Raw genomic sequence first — 18,643 nt, 5'->3', positions numbered from 1 at the left:
CCTGTGGAGGCTGTCTTGAACTTTAAATAATGACCTTCATTTAACAGTAGGAACATAAACCACACCTATTTAATAGTTACAGCCTATAAATCAGAAAGTATTTATATTTCTACATATATATTAACACTATATGAACATTCAACATCGTCAGAATATTAAGATATACAGTATGTTTTCATCTTCGATCGTAACAGTGATGTCTGGCCCAGCGTTTTATAATCACATCACATTTCTAAATATAAAAACACCAGTGAAAATGACACTACATTTATGGAGCAGTGTGCTCTGAACACAGAACATGAAGTCTGACAGAATTTGGATTTGTCAGACAATAGTTCTTCTCCTCACATCCTGTGGTGTGTGTGTGTTTTTGTGTGTATGTATGCTAGGGAACCCACAGTGTACAGTACACTTGCTTACCAACTTTTTTTCCTTTTTTTTCTATACCAACAACAAGAGGACATTCAAGACAAGAAGACAGCTAGCTATATATAGAAAATATTGATGTTAGAGTGCATGTGTGCATCAAAGCATGGCTTTTCAAAATAATAATCTTAATAATATCTCTTACAAGGGGTAGGAGGAGATTTAAAGTGAATGATCAGGCATGAGCTTCTCCTATAGTGAAGATGAAATGTGCAAAGTTTGCATAAAGCTTGCTGCATGGTGTTGATTAGTGTTCATAGATTTTTCTTTGTGATGTCCAGTGCGACAGATCTTTCCAGTTAAGTAATTGCTGGAAGTGAATTATATGTTCAGCCCTGATCTTGAGTTGTGTTAGTGAATATCGATATTGGTAGCAGATATTTGATTATTATTATTTATTTGTTATTATTATTATTATTATTATCATTATATGGCTGGTTTCATATCTTACGTTTTTCTTGATTACAAAACCCAACTAATCTGAGTCATCAGGACTGTGTTGGTGTGGTTTGATCCAAGTTGATTGATAGAGGTCTGGCAACATAAGAAAACAAACCCCCAACTAAAATCTGTTTGGTGCACCGAAATATGTGACATCACCTTAATCCAGCTGAGCCCTGCCCACTTCAAACCAGTGAGAACAGCAAGGACAAACACACAAATACAGAAAATGTAAATCATGTCAAATAAATAAGAATGATGTAACAGAAAATGTTGTGATCGTGTGGGGCCCCATTGCTCACAACCAGAAGCTGATTGAAAAAATAGGTTTTCGGGGCCTTTAAAGACTACCATTCATTAGTTTTGGTAACTAGAGAGTGCATTCTCTGACATTATTGTCGCCCACTTGAACTAATCAAATCAGTAGGCTCACAACAGACATCCCTGGTCCACTCAGAGTAGTGGCTGTTTATAAAAGGTACTTTTGTGCTATCTGCCCTGAAAGACTTTAACTCATGAGAGATGGCAGACCACCACTCAATCATAATCCTGTTCGCTTGATGATGACTATGTGGTATTTGTTCGTACTTTACTACCACTTGTATAGCCTTTTTTTAATAGTTTACAGGCTTGCCACCTGCTTCCAAACTGTAGCTCCTACTGTAGGGTTTCAATAACTGATTTATCTATATAAATATAATAATGTCTGAAATTATTTGTAATTGTCCAGTTCTCCAAGATGGAGCTTTGGATACTGCTGCCTGGTGATGATTTGCAGGAAAAAGCGTCCGCTCTAAGAGAAGATTAACCTCGTTCTCACAATGGAAGTACTCAGTAAAAGTAAACGCATGCATGCTTGAAGGGTGGACGCTGTTTTCTCCCTCTGCGCTCATTGCGAAGCGTATCGGACTGCTCTCCTCATCCCTCCATCCGCGCCTGTGTCTCTGAACCTCCTCGCACCAGGACTCTCTCTCTCTCTCTCTCTCTCTCTCTCTCTCTCTCTCGCAAGGTGTTTCAACTTTCCGAAGGCGACAACATTTCAGTCGACTCTTAAGGTAAACAGTTTATTTGGGAAGGGAGACCTTCATATTTATAGAGGAGAGCGATAACGAGAGTGTGTGGCGTTTTGCCGAGAGGAGACCCGTTCGCCCGAAATGATTGGCTATTTCTTCAAATGAGAAAGTCTAAGAAATGTCTTTTTCCCCTGGGCGACACCGTCAGCATCCCAGCCATAATGTACAGGCGGAAACAAATATGTGGATTGTCAAGAACTCAAAGGTAGGAAATGAATTCATGCATTAAAGCTAAATAGCTTTTTTTTTTTATTCACAGTTTGCCTTTAATAGCGCGCGTTATGCTTTGTTTTAAAGCTGTAAAACATGTGATCATAATTGTCTAATTATGGGGAGTAAATTGGCTTTACGCAAAGTATGTTTTTACACTAACGCACATGATCAAATCTCAGTAGAAATAAGTGGAGAAGTGTCGCATTCCAACGTGTCTGTTGTGATGGAGGATGTTGCTGATAAGGAACTCTGCACACAGTTTCCACCTGCGACTGCTGGAGCATAAATCCCATCCCCTTGTCTTTGTGTGTGTTATGATTGAGATGTACTTTTGACATGAAGTCGTCACGTCAGTCTGTGGGCTCTGTGCTGCAAAAAAAACAACAACCTTTTTCTGTATAGAGATTGGTCACAACACTTGGCCAGAGAGTGCACTCAAGAGTATGTTTCAGCCTGTAAACAAAGAAAGCCAAGAAAAAATAACAAAGAGCATAACAAGGAGTGGTGCGGTGTCAACATTCAGGATATTTTATTATTATTATCTTAATTTTTATGCATGCAAGAAGTAGTTGTTTAAGGGGATAATAGGGATGATTGTTTCAGCCAAGATTTAGCAACTTGGGCAAAATAAAGAGGCAAGGAGCTTATGCCCTCTCTTTCTAACACACACACACACACACACACACACACACACACACACACAGAGCTATCAATCCCCACCTTTTCTTTCTAATCTTCCCAAGTTGCCTGCAACAATTGGAACGGCACAAGTGATGTCAGGTCTGATCGCAGCTTGACCTGCAGTCCTAACAGCCTGAAAAACCTTAACCAAACAACTCACAGTTCCCGCAGTATCTTTTGGGAAAACCGATGTTTCAGACTTAATCCACAACACATTTATTTCACTGTAATGTCTGATTTTAAGTGATTTGTTTGTTGCTGTGGAACTCTATCTATCTACAAAACACATTTGGTGTCTGGCCATCGGCTACTGGAGACCATGATCAATAGGCAATGAAGGCAACTTAGCCAGAGCCTGCCTCTCTCTAACAACAAACCACTCTTGCACCAGTGTTCATGGCTGCTATTGACAGCAACATTGAATTATTCAAACACATGTGGCTGAGATTTTCAATGGAGGATTTACATATCAAGGAACACTTATGATCATCTGACGGAGGTGTGGAAAACATTTAGCCAAGTGATAAGAGCGTAGTGGTACACGAGAGGAGACAAGGGTCCAGAGGAGTGCTGACTCCTCTGTGGAAGGTTCCTTGCTGAGGGTTTCATATTTTATCAGCTCCACAGATAGACATGTAGACAGAGGGGGGCAGACTATCAGCAGTGGCTGCTGACACAGGAATAGGATTCAGATTAATTTCAAGTGGATTATGACATTTTACACAGTCTCCTTTGATGATAATAGTTCATAAAAGGATCAGTCAACACGGTTTTGAGCCCATTACTCACTTCATCCTTTTCTGTTGCTTTAATCTGTCAGTGGACTTTCATGTCCTGAGGCCAGGGGTAAGGTTCACTGACAAATGTGGTTTGGGACGCATTTGCATTTTCTGCAATGAGCTCTCATGCATTTTCCCGATCTGTGATCATCAATAACTACCTGACGTTACCTTATTATGCATATTATACGCCAGCCACTGCTTTCCAAAATGAAATTACAGAAAGATGAAGTTGTTGTTGTCGAGCGCAGCGAGCAGTGAGCAGATCTCCACATGCGGTATCCAGGAAAAGCTGTGAGAGACACAGGCTGGATGAAACGGGTGGGTAAACATGGCCGGCAGATAAGACACATTGGTATTCAGCTGCATCAAGCCACGCTGGCCTCGAGGCCCTGGCTGATAATACCCGCTCTCGGCTTCAGGGTCAGAGGTCTGAGGTTGATTGGCAACAGGCTGACACAGGGAAATAGAGTGTGCTGACTGGAGTCTAATGGGGTTGAAGCGCACAGATATATCAGCGTGGCTGGCATGTTAGCAATGCCACAGTCTCATTGTTACCCTCGTGCACCTGAATGCTTACAGGTTGTTCACTAATCTATTAGCCCCTTGTCAGACACCTCTGGGCTCCCCTACACAGCAGCACTGCAGCACACAGACCTGTGCTTGTGCCATCTCTGTCATGCTGAATTGTTTTCCTCGCAACAGCGTTTTGCTCTGCCTCATTCGCTTTCAGCTGTACCTCCCAGCTCTTTATACCTCCCGGCCGCTGCTGTCTACCAACATGCCCAAATGCACTCAAACACACATTTAAGTATGGTCTCTCTCTTTCTTTCTCTGTCTCTTTGTTGCTCTCCCTTTCTCTCCCAAACACATCCACCCACTCATACACACGTATATTTACTCACAGCCGCACACGCACGAAACACAAACGCCCACAAACAAATGTGCACACACGGAAACACACAGTTATTCCTACCACATTTATCTTCACTGATTCTGAGGTGTCCTACTTCGCTCAGCTTGCACCGAAATAGCTTATTCACACTTAAATTCCTATTAACTGAAAAAAATGCCCGTCTGCACCAACAACACAGCAGACAATGTATTTGGAAGCTTGACAACACCAAAAAGATTTCTCAGAGCATCCCTAAGTAATGACACGAAAAGTAATCCGCTGTCAGCTTGCAGCATTTGTGCAGAGTAGGAGTGTTACAGTGGCAGAAACAGGGAAGTACTTAGAAGAATCCTTACTATGGCTATATGCATGATAGCCATTGTATCTGGTTTCTTAAACCATGTCAGAGAGAATGAGTTCATTAGCATTGGTCTGTTTGCAATACCTGATGCACTGGTCTGTTTGGAAAACCTTACTGAAGAGAAAACAAAATGGGCATTTTTGTCTGAGGCTCCACCATCTGCCACTGTGAGAAACTCTGAAATCTTTAGCTCTTTTTGGAAGAGTAACATCCTGTTTTGTGTCGTCGAGGCAATATCTCTTTGAGCTGCAAAACTCCACCATCGAATCTAAACTGTGGCCTAGGAGCCAGTAGAAGTAGCTTGTCCTCTTGCAAAATGTCTCATGTGATTATGCTAATCACAGCGGCGCTTCAGTATTAATGCAGCAGTGATTTATTGATGTTAAAATGCTATTTGTAGCCCCTTTAACTTAAGTGGCAATCCTTTGATTTGAAAAAAATGCTTTCTGACATTTTATAAACTCAGGGACACAGGGGCGTGTTATGTAAAAGTTGGAACCGATAAATAGGAAGTAGTACAAATAAAAAATCAAAAAAAGAAATAGATGCAGATCATGTCTACAGAATCAGTTTAGATTATTCATCAGCCCCACCCAGGAGGTCACACCCACGAGTTGGCAGGGGTGCAGTATTTTAAGGACACTTTAGCAAGGCAGAGACCGGAGACCATCCTGCCCCAGAAAAGCAGTAGTGTATGCAGGAATAGCATCCTAAGTAGACAGCAACCTCAGCACCTGCTCATCTTTAGTTTTTCATGAGAATTTGTTCAGAACGTAAAGTACTCACATTTTCAGTCAACTGACTCAAGAACTGCATGAGTGTGTGATCCCTGGAGCTATACGTGGACCAAAGGGTGCACTGATGTGGAACAACAATGTCAGCACATTCAGACGCAGGAGGTCCAACGGGGAGGAACCATGAAATCTTTGTTGGCTGTCCAGTGTTTGCTGAGCTTCAGGAAGCCCAGGAGCATACGGCTTGTATTTTATTCATGGGGCAGAAAACATGAAAAGTACCGCAAAGAAAAACTCTTCATTATGAGGAGAGAAAGAGAGATTTAGAGAGAGTGAAAGAACTACAACATAAAAAAAGGGAATCTAAGAAGCAAGTGATGATTACAGTGCAAATTTTTGAAATTGAAAATAGTTATTGGCCAGTGAAGTCTCTTCCTCAGGACACTGATGTAGTGGGACTCTGTCCTGTCCGACAGGAGACTATTCTAGAGAACAGTTCCATAACATCCTATAATATGGATGAATGGAAGAAGTTGTAATGTTGGAAATAAGGAGGAAAGAGAAATACATACATTGGAAATATTGTCTGTTCTTTTTAAACAAATATATGACACAGAATGTAAAGGTTAAGCAAATATAATATAATATTACAATTTTGCTTGCTGAATGTGAATCAGCAGAGGCTTCTGACCATGATAAACCAAGTTATTAACCTGTGCACCAACAAGCTATTATCCATATCCCATCGCCACAATGCATTATGTGTAATCTTGTTGTCTTCATTTGGAAATATCTTCTCTTTAAGCATTTGGAAAGAGTGCAGTAAGACAGCCATACACGATTGAGGTCAGGACCCCAAAAAATAATCTGCTTTTGGCATTTCTATTTTAAACGCAGATTAATCAGGCAAAGGTCAGGGGTGACAACTGAGAAGCAGAGAATTCTGGGTAATATTTCGCATTGTGGAAATAGCTGGGAGGGAAAGAAGTTTATAATTTGGTTTTGATATTTTCGATAGTTAAATGTAGAGTAGATGCATCATTTTACAGCTGATTTAGACCTCTTAATCAGGCTGTCTGCTGTGGTAGCAACACCCAGAGCAAATATTAGCATTCCATTGTATGGTTGGCATCAGTATTATAAAAAGTGATCAATGGTGGCTTATTTATACAAGTTCTGAAGGCTCTAGGCATCTATTTAATTTTATTTTAGAAGAGGGATATGTATGGAAGCAGATAATGGCCATAAATATGTACATTTTGTAAGCAACTGAATACCTAATTATGAAAATGAATCACTAGTGATTACTTACAGTTTTTTGCAATTGGTAACACACGTCTCTATACTGAGTTCACTTTTTCAAAACTGTTCAGACACTTCTCTTTAGCAACATGCAGCTCAGCACAACAGTTAATCTCACATACAAAATGCTCTAATGCAACCAAAACACTACTATACAGATTATCTCTCAGAAATGCTGCAATATGCTTCATTAGGCTTTAATTTTCACTATACATACTTGTATAGGACAGCTACAGATATAGAAGTACAACAGTGCTGGTCAACCCTGTCTTCTGCATTTGGCCACAAGTTCTCATCCACATCACACCTCATGTCTCTTGCAAAACACCTGGCAAAAAATCTTTTTGCATGTGTGATCCATCCTTGGCAATCTTTCTGCAGATTTGTCCAGACATCCAGCATTCATTGTGTCCAAGAGGGACATCTGATTATGTGGCTGGTGGTGATTTAAACTTTCCACCTCCATGAGGCAAATATTTCCTCTACGTGGTTGAGGAATGGAGAGTAAGGTGGAAGGGAAAGTGACATAATCCAGGGATGGGCTGTAAACCACTCTGTGACTGCAAGAGATGGTGAAACGCCACATCGTCCCATGTGATTACAAAACGTTCTGGATTCTGCCTCACTTCCCTCATTTCCTCACCTGGCACAAGTCTTTCATGGAGGTCATCAAGGAATGAAAACAGATGCTCAGTGTCCCAGTTAGAAGTTCATGCATTTTAATTTTTTAAAATTTCTTTTTAGATGTAGATGTGGCAGAATGCAGCCAAATGCAGTCTAATTTGCAGTAGTTTTGTGTTATGATGGTGGTTCTGAATGTACATTTAACAGTTTTGACAACATGGTCTGTAAGTACACAGAGTTTTGGTGGAGTTTGAGTGAGAAAACAGTTCATGAATTTTGAAAGATGTGGTCACTGAATGCATTTTGTGTCAAAGCAATAAAAAGTGATCCACAGTTTAGTCGACACTGAGAAAGAGTTTTGAAAAAGTGAACTCAGTATTGAGAAATGAGTGTTACCAATTATAAAAAACTCCAATTGAAATTTAAATACCACTGAATTTATAGCACTTTGAAATTTTTACTAGCCAATTGCAAGTTGTGCAATTTCAAAACCTTTATATTTCCAGTATAAATAGTTTTTAGGGTTCACAAATTCAGATAAAATTAGTGCCCAATATTAAAAAACTATATTCAAATGGCTCAAATTCAATAAGATCAATTCAGATCTAAAAATGAGCTAACTAATAAAGTTACAGGTTAGTTGTATAGAATATATTTTATCCCTTCCAACTGTGTTCTTGATTCCCATCTTCAACCTATTTTTTTTTTCATTTTATCATATATTCACATAGTAAAGAATATTTGCAACCAATGTCAAATTAGTATTAGAATAAATGTCAGCCATAGAGTCACAAAGATGTGGAAGATTACAGCCCTCAGCTTACAGCTTTATAGGTGTAGGACGCCTCAACTGATCCATATCAGAAAGTGAGGCTGATAAGACCCAAACAATGGAGCAATAACAATGAAATTATATTATAGTAGATGGCAATGCTTTGATGTATTGCTGTTACTATTCTGGTATGTATATGTGTGTGTGTGTGTGTGTGTGTCTTTTACTTTATGTGTCTAGAGTGAGGAACCAAATTAAATTTAATTGAATCATCTACAGGGTGCAGCTCTTGACAAGCGGGATGCTGTAAAAGTTGTTGCTGCTGAGGGAACGGCAGCTAAACTTTGATCTAATGTGAGCAAATGTTTGGTAAACTGTCTCCTGCTGGCAGATGTCAAAATAAAAATGTCCTTCCAGTTTTTTTTTATTGAATCTAAAAACTTCCCCTTTCTCTGTTGCTGTTTGTTTCCTCTCTAGATCTCAAGAGTGCTGAATGCTGAATGCCATTAACACCTTAACACCTGGCATCAATTTGCGCCATTGAGGAGCACGTCTGGTCTTATTTCACCTGTCACCTTCCCATCTCCTTGCGAGAGCTAACATCACTGAGAAGCTCCACCCACTCACCTTTTTGACCCCTGTTGCTATGGAGAATCTCAGTGAGCTCCAGAACCCCTTGCTGGACAAAAACAGTAAGCACATGGTCAACGGCTATGGGGGCGACTTCCCTAACAACCAGTACCAGGAAAACATTATTAATTACTTTGCTGGAGGAGGAGGTGGAGGTGGAGGTGGAGGTGAGGGAGGAGGAGGAGGAGGAGGTAAGGTGAATAACAGCAACGTAGTGAGCGGAGGTAGTTACAACACCAACGGGAAGATGAAATCTCAGCAGCTTTTGGATGCCACATCGCTGCATCTGGCAGTAGAGGCCTTCTACAGACCCAACTTCATCCTGTACAAAGAGGACAGTGGCAGCATCAAGGCTAAGGAATACAAAAGCGAGTGCTGTGAGACCACCTTCACAGAGAAGAAAGCGAAGGAGGCGTCCAACACAGCAGGAGCGGACACTCCTGGCACGGAGGACCCCCAGGCGAAGCTGCTGGAAGAGGGCGAACACATCAAAATCCAAACTGTTTCCTATGAGGTTGAGGAGGAGGAGTATGTGGAGTATGAGGTAAGAGAGAATAAAGGAAGAAACCAAGAAAGCTTGCATTTGGCCAGAATGTTGGGGTTTTTTTTAAGCTGATAAGATCAGCTGTGAATAGCCAGATTTTGTGATATTCACTGTCAAATTTCAATCAAAGTACCTGTGTTTGTGGTAAATGAGAGAAAGAGCGAGCATGCTTGTATCCCTGTGGTGTATCACAACATGATTGGGCTAGATGCCTGGACATTTTACGAACCTCAAATCCCATTTGATCCAGTGACCTTGGTCTCAGTTCCCAACTCTAGTAAAATTCATCGTTAGATAATAATAAATCACCCATGCCTGCCTCACCCAGGGATATTAGGTGCTACAGTACTACAGCATTAGCCATGGTATTTTCACTCACAACTGGCACGGCCAATAGCATAAAGCACTCCAAAAGGATTTAGGGGATTGGACAGGTGGAACCAGTTTCCTGCAAAGACCTAATGGACTGACTGCCACACACCCGTGAGTCTACTAGAATTAACCTGCATTGCTGTGATAAACATGTAGCTGCTGAAATGCAACGTGACATGGGTACATATAGCTTAGGGGCTCACTCTGCAGAAAGAGATAGACAAAAAAAAAAAAAAACACGGTTCTTCACTAACTTCACTCAGAGAAAGAGATAAGAAAAACATTAATGTGCAGATGCCAAAGAGCAAATCACCTGCACATTTTCTGATGTGATATATTTTCTTCAGTCTTACTTTTTCACTTGTAAACTTAGGTGGATGCACACAAAAAGGGAACAGATGAGTTAGAAACAATGTTATACACCAACTGGAGGCTCCTCTTAGCCATTCAAAGGTTAAGTGAACACATTACCATATTGTTCATATTTTTCCACATGCTTCCTGTTCACAAATGAACAAGCACATAAAAAAGCATCATCAGACTCCACAGCCAGTTTCGAGTTATAAAGAGGAAAATACACAATGGGACTTATTATGTAGCCTCCCAGCAGTAGACCATTGACACAACAAAGTGCAGGGTGTCTTCGCCACCCACAGTCCACAGTCTGACACAATGCGAAGAACTCACAAACAAGAAAGCCCTTCCGCTGACACACACAGACTAGTTTGCATTCTAACTGTCAGCATTTAACAAGACACCAAGATGTACTTATTATGTAACCGAACTCCCAACCATTTCTGTTATTCATTATTTATTTACTTTTGTGGTTCTTTGATAAAAAGTCGAAGGTACAAGCCTGGGTACATAAAAACGTTGAAGTAGACATTAACTATGACTCCCACGGTGCATTTCACCAAGCTTAAAATGCTGTTCTGTGCGCCACTAATGGCGGGTAGAAGCTAAAGATTACGCTGTTGAGAAAACAAAGACACAATCTGCAGCTAAAATCAATTCACTTTTAAATTCTGCTTAATTAAGCATGTATGGTGCAGTGTTTTGCTCAAAACTAAAACTTTTGAATTTTCTACTGCTCTGATTCATGCCTTTTCTCCATGGCAATGGCGGTTGAGGCTCCTTGCTATTGGAGTATTTAGACCCGTTCGCCATGCCAAAATGACAGACATAACATGATTTCTCAGAAAAAAAGCTGAAATAATTAAAACTGGTGGTTATAACATAAACCTTTAGGATCGTTACATCATCCGGGAGTGTCTCATGTTTCTATGTTAAGTAACATTGAAGATGTCATTTAAAGAAAATGGGAATACTGAATGGGGAAAAACACTTCCAGAACCATTTCACAACTCTATTGGACATGAATTAAATGTAGATATTCTAATAGCTGTATAAAATGATACAGGACAGTTAACACTTAGCAATCTGTTCATTTTTTAACTGTCAAATGGTCACGCTCTTTTTCTGCACTGTATATGAGTAATTATTAATTAATTAACTTAATTCTTAAGTTTTGTCTAATTTAATTTAATTTAATTTAAATCAGTTGGTTCACGTAAATGCCAAGTGTAATATGGGTGTTTATTTGTATGCGTATGTGTTTGTGTTTACACATACCGTACATTCAGCATATTATTATTATTATTATTATTAATGGAATAAACTCTGGATTCTATTTCAATTCAGTTGTACTTCTCTTTATGAAGAGGTACAAAGAAGAAGAAAAGTTTAGGGAGTGGAGGCTTCCTCTGAGGAGGTTGGGATTGGGAGTGTGACAAAGTGATGGAACATGATACCTTTATATCCAGACATTTTTCTTCAATTTCTGAATTGTTCAGTTCTTCATAGTTACACAGCGGTTGTGTGTGTCTGTTCTGTTAGATGGAGGAATTTTAAGAAGCCCTCTCTTTGGGGAAAAGATGGATATTGCATAGCATGATTTCTCATGTTTTTATTTTGATTATGGCACTGTCAGCTCGAGACAACATGAACAGTAAAAGAACATCTTTAAAGGTGCTGCTGATCATTATGTCCTTCCACATATGCACTGCTGAAAGTTTTCGTCAAAGTGACACTAAATCTACAAAATATTATGGCCTGGTCACACCAGCATTTATAACAGCTAAATCAATTCACAAATTGCCACAATTAGCAGAGTTGTTCGTGTTGGTGAAATAAGTCTGCATAAATATTTTGCGTCAAGTTCAACTTTGGGGAACTTTGACCTGTGATTTTGCACTGTTGACCATTAGCAAGCCATCTTTACAGTGCCGACTTTTTAGGGAACTGAGAGCTGGAACATCCAAAATGGAGGGAAACTAATTTATCTTATTAGCTGTGTTACTCCTCAGTTGAAGTATAAACTGCTCCACGAAATGAAATGGTTTACAGACAGTTAGAGGACAGGAGTCGAAGGTACAAATATGGACCAACTCTTGAAAAACTGTGTGAACTTGTTGTCCCAATAGCCACAGAGGTAACTACTTGCTAACTGACAGTTAGCTGTACTATGTTTTGCTGTGACCAGGCCTATATGAACATCTTTCAGGGATTGAACTGCTGCTCCTTTTTCACAGTCCACATCTCAACTGTGTCTATAAAATTTTAAATCCCTGTCACGTCTGTTTCTCTTTATATGCAGCTCCTCCTTTGTGAGTTGTATTGATTTAATAAAGGAATCAGTAAGGTGTAATGGCTTTTGCCTGATTCAGCTGAAAAGTGTTCAGCAAGAAAAGAGTTTGTGTCTCTAATAATCATGTTTTTCACCGATCATGTTGCTTAACTGAATCTTGTACGATGTCTAATCCATAATCATCATAATCCCGTGATGTGGAATGACATTACAAATGCATATTACACATATTATCTGAAAAGTTTTCATCAGCACTTTTTAACTAGATGACAATGCCATAAAGCTGATTAACTACTGTAGCTTTCTTTCAAATTAGCAGACTTTTCTTACTGTAAACCAAATCACATCTCTCACAGGTAGATACAGCGGCAAATATGTCAAAACAGTAGGCTACCTGCTATACTAGAATGATTACAGAGTTATTATTGTCAACTCCGCTAAGAATTGGAGGAAGACTTGGCTTGAGGAAGTGACAAAAGGATTTTTAGAGGTACAGACTGTTATAGGAGAATTCCAACGTTCAGCAGGTGTTGCATTCAAAACGGGAAACAGTGTAAAATAATAAGCTTTAAATCCTCACCAATTCATAAAAGGTCATTAACTCCAGGCGGTACAAGATGTGCTCGTTTTGCTTTCCCTTTAACTTGCAGATATTAAAAGCTGGTGTTTTCAGGACTCATAACAAAACAAAACAAAGGGGAAACTGCTACAGTGGAATAAAGAGTTCTGTATTTTATTTGTAATTATTAAATACAGCACAAATTCTTCAAAGTGTGTGAGTAAATTACAGATAGCCTCTGAGGATGATCAGTAAAGTAGAAGAGAAATTTCATCAAGAAGATTTAAATGAAATGTTCCTTTGTTTTAATTTCCCTACCTGTCAAACTTTAAATGCTTTTTAAGAAGCTGTTAATGATATTACTTGAGAAATTTGCCATCCTCCCATTATTATTCTCACTTCAGTAATAGCTGCAGAGGACTTTTTATTAGGGAAACTTTTTATTCAAGCACCAAAAACATCCAGTTATCAGTTCTTGGTAAGATTCACTGAAAGTGTTTCTACAAAATGTATTCTCTTTGTCAAAGGCCCTTTCATGCCTTACATCTCCACATAACAATCGTCTTTATTAGTTGTTGGCTTTATTACTTTTAATCATACAAGGCTTGTGATAATAAGCACTAGCCCTGCTGAAGTGCCCCAAAGCAAGACACTTAATCCCTCTCAGCTGCAAGGTTGCAGTTGTGCACTCTGCCCTCCATGTAGAAGATTAAAGCAAAGAGAATTTTGCCTTCAGTGGCCGACAAGCCTAACACAGAGCTAAAGTCTTTCCATGTTAGATGTCTCTGTGCCGGACAACCAAGAAAATCTCATCTGTCTTCTCTTATCAGCTCCAGCCTTAATAAGTGTACGGTAAGCACTGGTGATCTGCCAAGCGGAACCCCTCTGTCTTTGCCTCCCTCCCAGTCTCACTGCTCACTGGCAAATACGATCATGTCCACACTCAGCAAGCTACATTTGAAAAAGATTCTCTGTTTTAGCCTTCCATCCACAACCTGAAAACACTTTTGAATGCCAATACAGCAGATCACACAAGAGAAGCAAACCTGTATTTATATAATGCTGTCTCAGGCATGAATCAGTGATTTGAATGACATTGTCAGTGCTGCAGTGCCCAAATTACTTATTGTTAACAGGTAGCATTTATAAGCCATAGACAAATTACTGATTTGCTTTATACCCATTCAGTTGTCTGACAACAGAATCAGAAAAAATGTCAGTGACAACAACTAAGTTGTGTGCATTGTTGTACAATTAAAGTGATCATGGAGAGGATAGTTTGTCAAAACTGAAGAGGAGGAAGAATACATTTAAATTCAAATTTTGCCATTTTCTGTTTTGTGTGTCAGTGCTGACAGAGAACTTTTTGAAAATGACCTGGAGGTGCTGGTGTTACAGGTTTTTTTTTAGATTTACCTGCCTTAGATGGATGTTGTTAGATGCAGTGACACAGTTCTGACTGAGAGGAGACAGCATACTGTTGCTCCTTGCTAAACCATAATAAACTGGGAGGCTCGTCACTGTGGACCTGTGGGTCTGTTAGTTCTGGCAGGTAGATCTTCTGTATTCTACATGTGGACACACACACCTGGCAAAGTTAATGCGTCTAACAATGTATTGAAGTTCCAGGAAGAATAAGGTTGAACAAGACAGGCCAAGGTCTAGGCATTAGTTTAAACCACTTATCCCCGGGAATAGTGGTGGTCGCCTCAGATTGAGGAGCTAACTGGGGTTAATGAACCAGCAGGAATTGATTTACCTTGATCTTAACCAGATTCCATTGCTGCACTTCTTCCTCAGTTGTGTCTAGGTTTGCAGACCACACATTTTTCAATATCATGAAGACATTGGTGTTTGTAACTCTTGACGCCTGTGGTTACTGGTGGTAATGCTAAGAACGTCTTAATATTACAAGCTCCATTTGAAACGTTTATTGATCACTTGGGGCAGGAAGCGCGCTTTGAGGAGCTACTCTGTCAGAAATACAACAGAAAAGATGAGCAACTCATGCAACATGTGTTAGTTATACTGTAAATCTCTGTAGCTATACTTGTACCAAGCTAAATATGCTTCCTCTTCAAAATGACCGGATGCACCACTGACAATGCAAACCACTATATAGAAAGGTAGTACTAGTGGAAATGCATTTAATCGCTATAGCAGAATGACTACCATAAATAAATAGTATCAAAATTTGGGTTTGATATGATGATAATTTAAGGGATTATAACTTTAAGAACAATGCTCCACTGCTAATCGGACCCTGGATATCTTTGACCTTGCAGTCATGCATTTGGTCCATTAAAAATTTCATGTATTTTCACCTGCATAAAAAAATAGCACTTGAGCTAGGGATAAGACCCGCCGTTTCTATTTGTCTGCCATCTGTTACACCATCTCATCTTCACATAATAATTTGAACATGTGGTAGTCCTACCCCTGTGAAACATTCAAATAAAAATGGCCTCTTCTCAGCTTTTCAGATTCTACCCTTTTTTCAGTACAGGCATTGGAGTGCTGAAAGCATGGTCGTGGGTGTGAAATCAATAGAGAGATGAGTTTTAAAATAAGCATATTTCTAACTGTCCTCCGCCTCACCTCTGTTGCATTTTAAATCAGACCAGGTTTGATTGGAGGGATTATCTATTCTCACTAAATCTGAGGGGACATGACCGCTCATGTCGTCATTAAATCGAAAATCGAAAATCATGCTGCACTTCAGTGCACACATACTGTTCCTTTCCTGAAGGGTCCGGCACCCAATATGAGCCTATGTCATATATATTCTAGTGAAATTTTTAGAGATTTCCCATTTCTCATTTAGCAGTAAATGCCAGCCCGATCTCTTGGATCATTTCAATTCAGCAATAAATGAGTTTGTCCAACGGATTTTAAACCTTGCTCTCCTCTGCTAACTGGGGATATTTATCCAGTGGTTTGGTGCGTCTCTCTGAGCTATAGAAATCGTAAGCTGCAGGCTCCAGAATAGTAATGGAAATTGTGACATGTCAAAGAATATAACTTTATTGCTGAACAACTTCTGTAAATGTACCAAGGAGAAATACACCGCATATCCTTGTTTCCAGATGCCATAAATCACAGGTTTCACATGGGATGACTAAAACAAACAAATCAAATTAAAGTAAACAAGCAAAAAGACATAGCCTTCATTAAATAAATTAAGGAAATTACCACTTGTACCTTTTGGTGTTTTCTCCCATACTGTGATGTCACAATAAGCTGAATTGTCGAGCATCCAGTCAGGCATCTCAAACCTTAATTTCTTTTTTCTTTGTGCAACTCTTACATGTTCAATCGTGTTTGAAATGTCAACTATTTTACTTGAGCAGCCTTGGTGAGAATTCCAGACAAAATTACATATTATTCTCTAAATTTTAAATTCTGTTTGGTGCAGGATAAGGGCCAAATGTTTTTTGTTTAATGTTTTTTTTAAAGCTGCTTAAAAAACAAAAATGTTATGATGTCTCTCTTCCTGCGACTGCCTTTTCACATAGCTTGCAGATGTGACAAGTCGAATCTCACGGCTCAGCCAGTGAAAAAGGAGAGCTAGACAGAGAGGTTCAAACCCTGGCTCCTCTCTCACCTTGAGGAGGTCTGATTAATGAATGATGATTAAAATCAATTTTCATAAATATGGAAACAGCAAAGTTTTTTAAACAGCATTTAAAGTTTTTTAAACTTTAAATGCTGTTTGCTTACAAAGCTCACAGTGCATATAATGCCATTGGAATGACCATCATTGATCGCTCTCTTCCTTGACCCTTGAATCTCAAATTTTCACAGTTTTGAAACATCACTTAAGATTTGATCCTTAATGAAGAGTGTCTGACAGTTCAATGTTCAAATATGTGCAAATTCAACCAGTCACCAAATTCAGATGATTTAGCACACTACATATATATGCACCAAAATGTTGGGTGTTGGGAAAAAGCACTCACCCACCACTGCAGAGACCTTGGTTTAATCACCAGAAGCAGTTATTTAACTGTGGACCACAGTTGGCAATGTTCCCAGTCCCCAGGTGGGAAACTGCGTGTGATTTGTGTCACAATTATAGTGATTGGTACAGGTTGATTGGTTGTCGACACTCTCCTTCTGCCTACACCATCCCTTCCCAGAGTGAGTGGGAGTTAGCAACAGTGGCGTAGCACAAAAATCTGGGCCCCATTCCCCTTTTACAACATCCACTGTCACACCTGTACAAATAACTGAATCAACACATATATCTGTAGCAGGTATTAGGGTATTCAGTAATGAAGTGTTTGTAACAAATTTGAGAATGTCTGTACAATATGAATACATACTGTAATTACTGTGTGAAGCTTTCACTTTGAGGTTTTAAAGAACAATATTTTTGTCATAGTTTTTTTAGGTTATCATTAAACCCAGAGTGTAAGATAAAGGTGGAAAGCCACCTCACTCTCGTCACTACACTGAGAATGTATGTATTAGCATGAATTACTGTATTACATAATAAAAACAAATGCCCGGTGGACTGGAAAGCCGACCACCATGGAGAGGGGGGAGACGTGATACCATTTAAATATGGGGGATAATGGCGCAAATTTTCCAACAGTCTCTCCTGGAAGACATTCATAGTGTTGCACTTGGTTGTTCAAATGAAAAGTGACCGAAATAGTTGTGTCAAGAATGAAAAAAGACAGCTAGAGAGAGAAGTTCAAACCCTGGCTCCTCTCTCACCTCCACACAGTCGGCCAATCACAGTGAGAAGTGGGTGTGAATGTCGGATTGTCGGACACAGTCCCCCCAATTGACCGGAAAGGTGGTGGTGGAGTGGGAGTGCTCTTCGACCATCCGACAAGCAGTTCTGGCCCCTTAAGACTTCCCTGGAGTGCTAGTTATTTTATTCGCTCCTGGGTAGCAACAACAGATTGGCAGAACTGGTCATCCCAAATTGTGAGAAACATTGTTTACACCATTGTTTACACTGTAGGTTTATTTTGGTCACTAGGGGTAAAATATTGTAGTTGTAAATGGACAAATGGTGGGGTTACAAAAAGAGACTTGCAAGAAATAGCACTGATAATAGTAATGACATTGCATATGGTCTTATAAAGAGCTTCTGTGAACTATTTTTGTACATGGTAGCATGGTTGCCTCAGTTTCTCACTGGTCACACATTGCCAGATACAACCCCTGAATTGCGGCGCAGCTTATATGTTGCGATACATAAAGAAAAGCTACATTCAAATGCTGCCCCACATTCAATACTACACACTTTGTATTGAATGGAATTCTGGGATATGTGTTATAAAACACAATGTGACCACAGTGACCACCAGTCACAATGCAGTGTCACGAAATCCACTTAAGAAATGTTAGGGTTGCTGTATTCTCTCTGTATTTTAAGACATGTATCATGTATGTGTTTTTCAGGAATATCAGTATTAGTATACAGAATGAACATAAGTTTTAAATTTGAAATGCAAAAATGAATGCCAAAATGGCCGGTCTGATTAACTGGTCGAACAGTTTGTAAAGAAAATGATATATGATTAGATTAATTAGAAAATAAGAAATAAAAAAATCTCCTCATTCTTGGTTTTGA

The 18,643-nt window shown here is 39.5% G+C and overlaps 1 protein-coding gene across 2 annotated transcripts in view; it reads left to right on the top strand.

Annotated features, from left to right (window-relative positions):
- The first annotated feature begins 1,701 nt into the window (after window positions 1-1,701).
- syndig1l (synapse differentiation inducing 1-like) overlaps window positions 1,702-18,643 on the top strand; it is a 35,033-nt gene continuing 18,091 nt past the window's right edge. Inside the window, exons 1-2 of one of the 2 annotated variants that reach the window (XM_044169883.1) lie at window positions 1,702-1,922; window positions 8,779-9,475. In XM_044169883.1, the coding sequence (XP_044025818.1) occupies window positions 8,948-9,475 (528 nt within the window). In that variant the 5' untranslated portion in view covers window positions 1,702-1,922; window positions 8,779-8,947. Of the gene's footprint in view, window positions 2,146-8,778; window positions 9,476-18,643 lie in introns of both variants that reach the window. The other variant, XM_044169882.1, reaches the window with a different exon arrangement.

Source organism: Siniperca chuatsi, linkage group LG16 (assembly GCF_020085105.1).
Source record: "Siniperca chuatsi isolate FFG_IHB_CAS linkage group LG16, ASM2008510v1, whole genome shotgun sequence".
NCBI classification, from domain to species: domain Eukaryota; kingdom Metazoa; phylum Chordata; class Actinopteri; order Centrarchiformes; family Sinipercidae; genus Siniperca; species Siniperca chuatsi.
The sequence above is the reverse complement of the archived record's forward strand: the minus strand, read 5'-3'. Positions and strand labels throughout refer to the sequence as shown.